Source organism: Castor canadensis, chromosome 11 (assembly GCF_047511655.1).
Source record: "Castor canadensis chromosome 11, mCasCan1.hap1v2, whole genome shotgun sequence".
Lineage (NCBI taxonomy): Eukaryota > Metazoa > Chordata > Mammalia > Rodentia > Castoridae > Castor > Castor canadensis.
Window position 1 is genome coordinate 50,433,190 of NC_133396.1, and position 12,210 is coordinate 50,445,399.

General features: G+C 58.8%; 1 protein-coding gene across 2 annotated transcripts in view; it reads left to right on the plus strand.

Annotated features, from left to right (window-relative positions):
* The window catches only part of Rai1 (retinoic acid induced 1), a 113,581-nt gene that overhangs the window by 96,639 nt on the left and 4,732 nt on the right, over positions 1-12,210 (plus strand). For both annotated transcript variants that reach the window (XM_074046658.1, XM_074046659.1), the window contains 2 exons: positions 1,254-6,798; positions 10,858-10,951. In XM_074046658.1, coding sequence (XP_073902759.1) covers positions 1,270-6,798; positions 10,858-10,951 — 5,623 coding nt within the window. In that variant the 5' untranslated portion in view covers positions 1,254-1,269. The remainder of the gene's footprint in view (positions 1-1,253; positions 6,799-10,857; positions 10,952-12,210) is intronic.

Sequence of the window (12,210 nt, forward strand, 5' to 3'; positions counted from 1 at the left end):
CTGGCTGGCTTCAAACTGCGATCCTCCTGATCTCTGCCTCTCTTGAGTAGCTAGGATTACAGGCATGAGCCACCGGCACCAGCCCTTTGAGTTTTCTGGTGTGAGCAGATTAGCTAGCCAGCTGGGGAAAGCCTTAGCCCAGGTGCCTAGATCTGACCTGTGTTGAGACCCCAGCCACCCTTCCCTGAATAGCCCCTGCCTGGTCCTGGGTCAGTTCCCAGGATCCAGCTCTGGGGCAGCTTTGACCATGCCTGGGCCCCAGCCCCTAAAATCATAACCAGATGGGCTCTCAGTACTGTCTGCCTCGGCCCTGACCTGGGGAGCCTGGGAGGGGTCCTGCCAGGAGGACAGGGCTGCCTCACGCCGTGTGGGAGGGGCCTGGGCCAGAATGCTCTCCTGTGGCTGTGGGACTGCATCTCTGTCCCCCATTAGTATGCACTTCCACGCTCTGGGCCACGTAATCTGTTTATGCACCTATGATATCAAAAACAGGAGGCAGGTGCTGCCGTCCTGCCTTCTTGAGAGTCAGAGGAGGGGATGCTTTCTGTCTACAGTGGCTCTGCAGCCCCCCAGTCAACGTCTGCTAGCAGGAACAGACGAGTCCAGATGGCGTGGCAGTGACAGGGAGGTGTGTGTGCATGTGTATGTTTGTGTGATGCGCCTGTGTGGACATGTGTGTGCCTGGGTATGTGCTGTCACGCAGGTATGGCAAGCAGCCTCTCCTGGGCGGGGCGGGGTGGGAGCAGATCTTAGTGGGTCCCCTAGCATGGCTGGGTCACGCTTAAGCACTGCCCTGCAGGGACTAAGATTACAGGATCCAGCAGGCCCCAGGGGACTGGAGCCGGAATTGCTCTGCTAAATGATTTTGAGCTGTCTGCAAGGACTGGGAGTGGTGGGTGGTGGGTGGAGGGGAAGAGCTGGTTGGGAGGCAGTGGAGTGGCTGCTCCCTGGTGACCACTCTGGGCAGCCCATTTTTGCACTTCCCATGCTGCTGGTGGCCGTCCTTGGCGAGGCTCAGCTGCAGGCGCTGTGGACGTGGGAATTAGGGAGCACACCTCTCCCTGACCAGAAGTTGTCAATATGTGCACAGCTGGTGGGGAGGCTCTGGCCAGGGGAGAATATCGAAGGCCGTGTGCGGGCTGGGGAAGCATCCAGAAGGGACGCTGGCTGAGTAGAAAGGACAGGACATGGCCCATCTGAACTGCTCTCCCTCTGCCCCCTCCCGCCCTCCCTTTCTCCTTTTCTTTTCACAGATAACCATCCCGAGTCATGCAGTCTTTTCGAGAAAGGTGTGGTTTCCATGGCAAACAACAGAACTACCCACAGACCTCCCAGGAAACATCACGCCTGGAGAATTACAGGCAGCAAAGTCAGGCCAGCCTGAGCTGCGACCGGCAGCGGCTGCTGGCCAAGGACTATTACAACCCGCAGCCTTACGCAGCCTATGAGGGCAGCACTGGTACGCCCTCTGGCTCAGCGACTGCGGTGGCTGACAAGTACCATCGAGGCAGCAAGGCCCTGCAGGGGAGGCCAGCTTTCCCCGGCTACAGTGGTGTCCAGGACAGCAGCCCCTACCCGGGACGCTACTCTGGTGAGGAGGGCCTGCAGGCCTGGGGAGCCCCACAACCGCCACCTCCCCAGCCTCAGCCCCTGCCAGGAGGTGTAGGCAAGTATGAGGAGAACTTGATGAAGAAGACGGCAGTACCCCCAAACAGGCAGTACCGAGAGCAGGGTGCCCAGCTTCCCTTTCGGACTCACTCCCTGCATGTGCCACAGCCACCGCCTCAGCTGCCACAGCCCCAGCAGCCCCTGGCATACCCCAAACTCCAAAGGCAGAAACTGCAGAATGACCTCGCCTCACCTCTGCCCTTTTCCCAGGGCAGCCACTTTCCCCAGCATTCCCAGTCCTTCCCCACCTCCTCCACCTACTCTTCATCTGTGCAAGGTGGCGGGCAGGGGACCCACTCTTACAAGAGTTGCACAGCACCATCTGCCCAGCCCCATGACAGGCCTCTGACCGCCAACGCCAGCTTGGCCCCAGGGCAGCGGGTCCAGAACCTTCATACCTACCAGTCAGGCCGCCTTGGCTATGAACAGCAACAGCAGCAGCAGCAGCAGCAGCAGCAGCAGCAGCAAGCACTTCAGAGCCGGCACCATGCCCAGGAAACCCTCCATTACCAAAACCTTGCCAAATACCAACACTATGGGCAGCAAGGTCAAGGTTACTGCCAGCCGGATGCAGCTGTCAGGACTCCAGAGCAGTACTACCAGACATTCAGCCCCAGCTCCAGCCACTCCCCTGCGCGCTCCGTGGGCCGCTCGCCTTCCTACAGCTCCACCCCATCTCCACTGATGCCCAATCTGGAGAATTTTGCATACAACCAGCAGCCGCTTAGCACTGGAGCCTTCCCCACAGGCATCACTGACCACAGCCACTTCATGCCCTTGCTCAACCCCTCCCCAACAGATGCTGCCAGCTCTGTGGACACCCAGGCCAGCAACTGCAAGCCCTTGCAAAAGGACAAGATCCCTGAGAACCTGCTGTCAGATCTCAGCCTGCAGAGCCTCACGGCACTGACCTCGCAGGTGGAGAACATCTCCAACACTGTGCAGCAGCTTCTACTGTCCAAGGCTGCTGTGCCGCAGAAGAAAGGGGTCAAGAACCTTGTGTCCAGGACTCCGGAGCAGCATAAGAGCCAGCACTGCAGCCCTGAGGGCAGTGGCTACTCGGCCGAACCAGCGGGCACACCGTTATCTGAGCCACCAAGCAGCACGCCACAGTCCACCCACGCTGAGCCACAAGAGGCCGACTACCTGAGTGGCTCTGAGGATCCACTGGAGCGCAGCTTTCTCTACTGCAGCCAGGCCCGCAGCAGCCCCGCCAGAGTCAACAGCAACTCCAAGGCCAAGCCCGAGTCCGTGTCTACCTGTTCTGTGACCTCTCCTGATGACATGTCCACTAAATCTGATGACTCCTTCCAGAGCCTACACAGCACTCTGCCTCTGGATAGCTTCTCCAAGTTCGTGGCAGGTGAGCGGGATTGCCCACGGCTGCTGCTCAGTGCCCTGGCTCAGGAAGACCTGGCCTCTGAGATCCTGGGACTGCAAGAAGCCATTGGTGAGAAGGCTGACAAGGCTTGGGCCGAGGCGCCCGGCCTGCCCAAGGACACCAGCAAGCCACCCTTCTCACTGGAGAACCACAGCGCCTGCCTGGACTCTGTCGCCAAGACAGCATGGCCACGGTCAGGGGAGCCGGAGGCCCTGCCTGATTCCTTGCAGCTGGACAAGGGCGGCAATGCCAAGGACTTCAGCCCGGGGCTGTTTGAAGACCCTTCCGTGGCCTTTGCCACCCCTGACCCCAAGAAGACAACTGGTGCCCTGTCCTTTGGTACCAAGCCCACCCTTGGGGCTGCCACTCCAGACCCCACCACGGCAGCGTTTGACTGCTTCCCGGACACGACCACAGCCAGCTCAGTGGACAGTGCCAACCCCTTTGCCTGGCCAGAGGAGAACCTGGGAGATGCTTGTCCCCGGTGGGGACTGCACCCAGGCGAGCTCAAAGGCCTGGAGCAGGGTGGGAAGGCCTCAGATGGTGTGGGCAAAGGGGATGCTCATGAGGCTTCAGCCTGCTTGGGCTTCCAGGAGGAGGAGCCACCTGGGGACAAGGCAGCTGCACTGCCTGGGGACTTCAAACAGGAGGAGGCAGGTGGGGTGAAAGAAGAGGCGGGTGGGCTGCTGCAGTGCCCTGAGGTGGGCAAAGCTGATCGTTGGCTGGAGGACAGCCGGCACTGCTGCTCTGCAGCTGACTTTGGGGACCTACCACTGCTGCCACCTCCCAGCAGGAAGGAGGACCTGGAGGCCGAGGAGTACTCCTCCCTGTGCGAGCTGCTGGGCAGCCCTGAGCAGAGGCCTGGCCTGCAGGAGCCGCTCTCACCCAAGGCTCCCCTCATCTGCACCAAGGAGGAGGTGGAGGAGGTACTGGACTCCAAGGCTGGCTGGGGCTCCCCGTGCCACCTCTCTGGGGAGTCCGTCATCTTGCTCGGCCCCACTGTGGGAGCCGAGTCGAAGGTCCAGAGCTGGTTTGAGTCCTCCCTGTCCCACATGAAGCCAGGTGAAGATGGGCCTGATGGAGAACGGGCTTCAGGGGATTCTGCCCCCTCAGACACCACCCTGGCCCAGAAGCCAAACAAGCCTGCTGTGCCTGAGGCACCTATTGCTAAGAAAGAGCCTGTGCCCCGGGGCAAAAGTTTACGGAGCCGGCGGGTGCACAGGGGGCTGCCCGAGGCCGAGGACTCCCCATGCCGGGCCCCGGCACTTCCCAAAGACCTCTTGCTCCCTGAGTCCTGCACAGGGCCTCCACAGGGACAGATGGAAGGGGCCGGGGCCCCAGGCCGGGGGACCTCAGAAGGGCTCCCCAGAATGTGTACCCGCTCTCTCACTGCCCTGAGTGAGCCCCGCACACCTGGACCCCCAGGCTTAACTACCACCCCAGCACCCCCTGACAAACTGGGGGGCAAGCAGCGAGCAGCCTTTAAGTCTGGAAAACGGGTGGGGAAGCCCTCACCAAAGGCTGCATCTAGCCCCAGCAACCCGGCTGCCCTGCCTGTGGCCTCAGACAGCAGCCCCATGGGCTCCAAGACCAAGGAGACAGACTCCCCCAGCACAGCCGGCAAAGACCAGCGCTCCATGATCCTCCGGTCCCGCACCAAACCCCAGGAGGTCTTCCACACCAAGCGGAGACGGCCCTCAGAGAGCACCAAAAAGCTCCTTGCCAACAACCACCTGTCCGCCACGTTCAAGGTCTCCAGCAGCCCCCAGAAGGAAGGTCGGGTGAGTCAGCGTGCAAGAGTCTCCAAGCCCAGCGCAGGGGGCAAGCTTTCAGATCGGCCCCTCCACGCACTGAAAAGGAAGTCGGCCTTCATGGCACCTGTCCCCACCAAGAAGCGGAACCTGGTCCTGCGAAGTAGCAGCAGCAGCAGCAACACCAGTGGCAGTGCTGGGGATGGGAAGGAGGAGAGAGCTGAGGGCTCCCCCAACCTCTTCAGGAGGATGTCCTCACCCAAAAAGGCCAAGCCCAAGGGTAGCAGCGAGTCCCCCATGAAGCAGCCCTTACCCCCAGAGACCCCTGACACCTGCATCAAGCTCGCCTCCCAGGCAGCCTTCCAGGGTGCCATGAAGACCAAGGTGCTGCCTCCCCGGAAGGGCCGGGGCCTGAAACTGGAGGCCATCGTGCAGAAGATTACCTCGCCCAGCCTCAAGAAGCTTGTGTGCAAAGTGCCAGGTGTCCCTCCTGGGACTCCTCTGAGCCCAGCCCTCCCGGACAAGGACCGTGGTGGGCTCAAGAGCGCTGGGGGCAGTCCAGCTGGGGCAGAAGAGGGTCTGGTAAGCATGGGCACTGGGCAGAAGCTCCCAGCAGCTTCAGGAGCAGACCCGTTATGCAGAAACCCAGCCAACAGATCCTTAAAAGGCAAACTTATGAACAGTAAGAAACTGTCCTCCACTGACTGTTTCAAAACTGAGGCCTTCATGTCCCCGGAGGCCCTGGCACCGAAGAAGAGGAGGCAGAAAGGCAGGGCAGTAGCCCTTGGACTCTCTAAAGGCCCGCTGGAGAAGCGGCCCTATCTTGGCCCGGCTTTGCTGCTCACTTCCCGAGACAGGGCCAGCAACACACAGGGGGATGGCGAGGACAGCTCTGGTGGAGGAGGAGGCAAGAAGCCAAAGACAGAGGAGCTGGGCCTGGCCTCCCAGCTCCCAGAAGGACGGCCCTGCCAACCCCAGACAAGGGCACAGAAACAGCCAGGCCACACCAACTATAGCAGCTATTCCAAGCGGAAGCGCCTCACCCGGGGCCGGGCCAAGAACACCAACGCTTCACCCTGTAAGGGGCGTGCCAAGCGGCGAAGGCAGCAGCAGGTGCTGCCTCTGGATCCCACAGAGCCTGAAATCCGCCTCAAGTACATTTCCTCTTGCAAGCGGCTGAGAGCAGACAGCCGGACCCCAGCCTTCTCTCCCTTTGTACGGGTGGAGAAGCGAGATGCATTCACCACCGTGTGCACTGTTGTCAACTCCCCGGGAGATGAGCCCAAGTCGCACAGAAAGCCTTCCTCCTCCACCTCATCCTCTTCCTCTTCCTCCTCCTTGCTCTCCTTGGACCCAGCTGGGGTCTCCTTGACCACGCTTCCGGGAAGCTCCAGCCTGCAGCCGAGACCCTCCCTGCCCCTCTCCTCCACCATGCACCTGGGGCCTGTAGTGTCTAAGGCCCTTAGTACCTCTTGCCTTGTTTGCTGCCTCTGCCAAAACCCGGCCAACTTTAAGGACCTTGGAGACCTCTGCGGCCCCTACTACCCTGAACACTGCCTCCCCAAAAAGAAGCCAAAACTCAAGGAGAAGGTGCGGCCGGAAAGCACCTGTGAAGAGACCTCGCCCCTCGAGAGAACACTCAAAGGCCTCGAGTGTGCAGCTGCTTCAGCTGCCACCCCTGCCACCGGGAAGCCCCCCAGGCCTGATGGCCCAGCTGACCCAGCCAAGCAGGGCTCACTGCGCACCAGTGCCCGGGGCCTGTCCCGTCGGCTGCAGAGTTGCTACTGCTGTGATGGTCGGGGGGATGGGGGTGAGGAGGTGACCCCAGCCGACAAGAACCGCAAGCATGAATGCAGCAAGGGGACCCCTGCAGAGCCTGGTGGGGACACCCAGGAGCACTGGGTGCATGAGGCCTGTGCTGTGTGGACCAGCGGGGTCTATCTGGTGGCCGGGAAGCTCTTTGGGCTGCAGGAGGCCATGAAGGTGGCCATGGATATGGTAAGAGGCCAGCCCAGCCGGGGTGGGGCATGGGGTTCCAAAGCAGATGCATGCAGTCAGGCAGCCATGGTGCCCTAGGTGTCTCCAAAGCTGGGTGTGGGCTGAACGTGCAGGTCCAGGAACCTCCCCCCAAGGGGGCATGGGGGCAAACAGGCACACCTAGGGCTAAGGTAGGATATTCTGTCCAGGCGATGCCCTACTGCAGTCCCTACATCCAGCCCAACAACCTGTTGCCTACCTTCACACTCCCTGGCAACTTCCAGCTCCAGCCCCACCCCCTGCTGGGATCTGGTTCAGGAATGGAGTGCCAGGGTGGCAGGAATGAGCTGGGGCATAGGAGCTGCTCCTCAAAGCACACATGGCTGGAGCCTGGTACCCTGGCACAGGGAGGCCCCAGCAGGAGCTCTGGCCCTGGAGTATCTGAAAACGGAGCTGTGGGGCAGCCAGGGTTCACTAGGGACTTTGCCTTTCTGTGCCTCAGTCCTCAGCTCCAAAGTCGACTCCTGGTCAGCACCATGGAGGGTCAGGGGGACACAGTGAGCTAATGTCTGTTGTGATATTAGGGCAGCATCTGGCACAAATTCAGGGCTCTGTGTCTGGCATCACAGTACTGGGAATGCGGGGACAAGCAATGTCCTCTGCTGGGGCACTACAGGCCACTGACTGGGGCTTCTTGGACTCCCTTCTGAGGGCCCATGGCCTCAGCAGCAAACTCACCAGGCAGGAGCCCACCAGTGGCAGGACAGGCAGGCTGCTCCAAAGCCTGTTCTCTTCTCTCTTCTGGGTGGCCAAGAGACATGTCTGGACCCAAGGCACGACAGGGCTGCATTCTGCCTCTAGGGGCCATGCCTTTGCCCCCACGGGGGCTGTCCTGGCTCCTGCAGAATGAGGCTCCCTGCAGCCCCACTGCGGGTGCTCATTCTTTCTGGGTTCTGCTCCTTCCTTTCCTCTGCCTGCTGTGGGTGGCCTGGCTCCTCCTTGAGGAAGGCCTTGTAGTGGTCCTTGGACTGTCTGCCTCTGAGCTATTTGGTGACCTGGTAGAACTGCCCAGCCCTGCAGCTCCTCTCCCCTCGCCTTGCTGCCCTGTGCTCCTCCCTGCACCTGATAGCTGTCCATGGCATCATCTGGCCAAACCACACCCCTGGGGACACTGAAGCTGCCACCCATGCCCCATTTCCTGGGCTCCTGATGCTTCCTTCACCCCCACTCCCCCCATTTCTCTGTCCCTGGGGATGGTTGGAGATCTTCATCTCCCAGCCCTGACTTATGTTCTGTCCTGTTGCTGAGGAAGGCCTGGTCCCAATAGGACACCATACCCCTGCCATTCACATCGGCCATACTGAGAAGTATCATCCATATGGCAGCCTCAGCTCTAGCCTTGTGGGGTATTGGTGTCCCCCTTCCCCAACACGTCCCACCATGCCCAAATCCAAGGCCTTCTCTGAAGGCTGATCATCTCACATCCTCTGTACTCAGCCAGCCCTGGAGGTAAGGGAGGGAGAGCAGTGAGAGTGGAGGAAGTCCCTCCTGCCCCAGCCTGTTCCTGTGCCTCTGTCCCCCTCACTGACCACACACATAGAAAGTCCTGCTGGGCTGAGGGGATGTGCAGGCCAGAGAGGTGGCTCTCCAGGAGTCACGAGGAACTGAAATCTGTCCACTGCTCAGGTCTGTCAGCTGTGCCATGCTCCAGAATGACCTCCCACTGTGGGGACACCCAGAAAGGCCAGAGGAGAGGTCCACTAGGCAGGAAGGAGTTTGCCAGTCACTGAGGGCCTTGCCCTGCCAGAGATGGGCCTGGCTGGCCTAGGGCTGGCAGCCAGAGCATGCTACCCAGCCAGTGCTTCCCTACTGAGCCTTCCGGAAAGGGGGTAGAAAGAGTCATAGAACACGTCCCCTTGTGGGAGGGCCCAGCCATCGCCACAGAACAACCTGCGAGAGTGAGCAGGGTCTGTTTTCCCTAGGCTGTCTGGAGAGTGGCCCTCAGTGTCACTGCCCAGTTCATGGCTCCTTCCTGCCTTGGTGGCTTGGTGGCACCATGCTCCCCTGGAGCCAAACAGACCCTGGTTCAAATCCCAGCTCCACTGAAGTCCACTTCTATAACTAACTTCAGGAAGTTGCTTGTCTGTCCTCTGGGAGCCCCAGAGTGCTGACCTGGCTAGCAGGACGGGGCTCAGGCAGAGGGTCATGACAGATAACTGCCTGGTATCCCTGTTGGTGTTTTAGTCTCCCTTTGCTCTCTGGAGGACAGGACGGTGAGCCCCAGGTCCCTGTCTTCCTTTGATGCATCGCACAGTACCTGTGTCTCTGAAGCCCACCATGCCCACTTCCTAGGGTCTCAGCTTCCCAGTCTGCCCTGAGCCCCTTTCCTCATACCATCGTGCATCCCATCTTCTGTCCAGATGAGGCCTGGCCTGGTGTGGGCACCAGGGCTGGCAGGGCAGAGTTCCTAGGCCACACATGTCAGGGTAGCTAGGCCAGAAGCACTGGAGACCTCACCCCTCTGTACCTGTTTGCTCAGGTCTAAGATGGCCATTCAGATGCCCACCTCAATGGCGTTGGGGCCCTAGAGCAGTAAGGGGTGGGAGGAGCTGTCAGCCGGGGCAGTCCTGTAATTACCTCCAAAGTGACAATACCCCACTGTGGATGAGACGGCCTGGTCTGGGGCCCTCACTTGTGCTTCATCTCCCCTTGTTGGGTCAACAATTGGAGGATGTTCGGCTCTAGATCCTCAAGAGGCCGTCCCACACCAGACAAAGAGGCCTTAGACCCAAACAGCCAAAACTGCCACCTGTCCAGGGCAGATGGCATGTAATAGCAAGAATGGACCTGTCGGGCTGTGTGTTGGGGCCCATCCTGAAGCAGTGGGCCCTCGGAAGGCTTCTCAGCCTCTGCCCTCGACGTTGACCTAGGTAAATAACCATGATACCAGGCCAGGTGCAGCAACTCATGCCTGTGATCCAGCTACTTGGGAAGTGGAGATTGTGGTTTGAGGCCAGCCCAGGCAAAAACTTAGCTGAGACTTCATCTCAATTGACAAGCTGGTGTGGTGGTGCTTGCTGGTGTTCTCGGATACACAGGAGGTGTAGATAGGAGGATCACAGTCCAAGGGTGGTCCCAGGCAAAACTAGAGACCTTCCCTGAAAAATAACTAAAGCAAGAAAAGGCTGGGGGTGTGGCCCAAATGGTAGAGCACCTGCCTAGCAAGTGCAAGGCCCTGAGCTCAAATTAAGTGGTACTAAAGTAAAATAACCATGATACAAGCCACGCCTGGCCATGACAGAGTTAATGTCACTTGTGATGCTTGGCCTGTTCTGCAACTCACTTCCCTCTGGCTCTTGGCCCCCACCAGAATAGCTGTGGTTCAGGAGCACATGTGGCCTTGCACCTGTCACTGACCCTTTGTAGGCCTCAGGACAGGCTTCACTCTTCCAAGGATCTTCTTGCGTTGCTCTTCCATGTCTCCCTCCGAGAGTACTGAGACCTGTGAGGGGTGGGGCACACGCCAGGCAGCATGCAGTTCACATGAAATCAGCATCTTGGGGATCCTGTGTCACTTCCTCCTCTGGATCTGAGCTCTCTGTCCCAGGGAGGTGACTGTCTCACTGCAACTAAATGGTTGGTTTTCCATTCCATCCTCCTGCCCCTGCTACGGGGATGAAGAGAATGCTTCTGGCCCACGCCCCCACCATCTGAAGAGTGGGATCAGTGAAAGTCACCCCACCCCCCACCCAGGGCTGTTAGAAAGGGCCAATGGGGTTAGGGGCATGGCTTAGGTGGTAGAGTGCCTGCCTCTAGTCAGTGTGAGGCCCTGAGTTCAAACCCCAGTACTGCCAGAAGAAGCCAGGCATGGTGGTGCATGGCTGTAATCCCAGCTACTTGAGAGGCAGAAGCATGAGCACGGAATAATGGAGAGTTCAAGGCCAGTTGGGGCTGTGTAGTGAGACCCTATCTCAAAACCAGAATATAAACAAAAAGGCGGTGGGTGGCTGGCAGGAAGCAGGGTCACTGGGGTCTCTGGAAAGCTGGAGGACTCACCTGCCTTCCCTCTCTCTTCATCAGACATGTTCCAGCTGCCAAGAAGCCGGGGCCACCATTGGGTGCTCCTACAAAGGATGCGTTCACACCTACCACTACCCGTGCGCCAGCGATGCGGGTAAGCGACAGCCGTGGGGGCAGAAAGGCTGGAGGCCCATCTGAGCAGTGCAGGGGGATCTAGGCACAGCTCCTTCGAGCCAGGCCTCGCGTGACCCTGGGGTCCCTCATCTTTTGCTCTAGCATCATTCTTTATCTCCTTATCTCTCTCTCTGCATAGACCTGGGCTGGGCAAAGCCAGGGATATGGAAATGAGTTAGTTCCACCCATCTGACTGAGGACTACCCACAGCAGTGAAGGGAGGCAGAGGCATAAATGCTAATATGGAAAGTTATGAGAAACTGTCTTTGCCAGGAAGTAAAGAAAGTCTTAAAAGAAAATGGTTGGGGCTGGACCTTTGAAGGATGTTCAATGCACAGAGAAAAGGGAAAGGTTATAATACAATAACCTGGGTTCCATCTCCAGTATTGGAAAAGAAAAAAAAGTTGGGGGAGATGAAGATAAAAACAAATTGAGATCAAATAACCTGATGGCCACAGGGAACTGTTGTGGAAGGATTTCAGCAAGGCCTAGAGGCAGGAGACAAGCCTAGGTTCCATGGGCCACAGAAATCCAGAAACACCGACCCTTATCAACCAGGTGGGAAAACTGAGGCTCAGAGAGATTCTTTATTTCATCTCAAGAAAACAATTGCTTACAGTGTAACATTAGTCACTCCTGACAGCAATATTTCCGGGGTGTTAGATCACCACTGGCCTAGATTCAGCACTGGTGGCCTTTCTTCCTGTGTGGTCTTGGTCATGGCAGCCATCAGATCTGTAATCACCTCCTTTCTGGAGCTGTCCAAAGCAGAGTGGAATAACGAACTCTGACCAGGAAGTACAGTTCAGCACCTATCACCCTGTGTTCCTTGCAGCTCTGGTCTGGAACAGGGTAAAATCACCTTCACCCTGCCTCGTAGTAGACAGAGTCCAGGCCCCAAGGTTCCTGTCACACTCTAACTGCCCTCCTCTTAACTTGGGCAGAGAGGCTGCATTGCCCCCCACCTGCTTGCTGCGTCCCAAGCCAGCATCAGTCCCAGCCAGGGCACCCCTGGAGCACACACAGGGCTTCAACTGGGGATAATCTCTTGGGGGGTTGAGCTGCCAGCACGAGGATGACAAGAACCAGGCCAAGTGGGGGTTCTTACCCACTCCACTTCCCATACTGCGCAGTGGAAACCAGATTTGGACGTGGACTCAGCCACTACTCTAGACTCGTGGCCTCAGTCCCCAGTTGCTATGATGAGTGTAGTGCTCGCTATAGGCCAGGCCTGCAGCA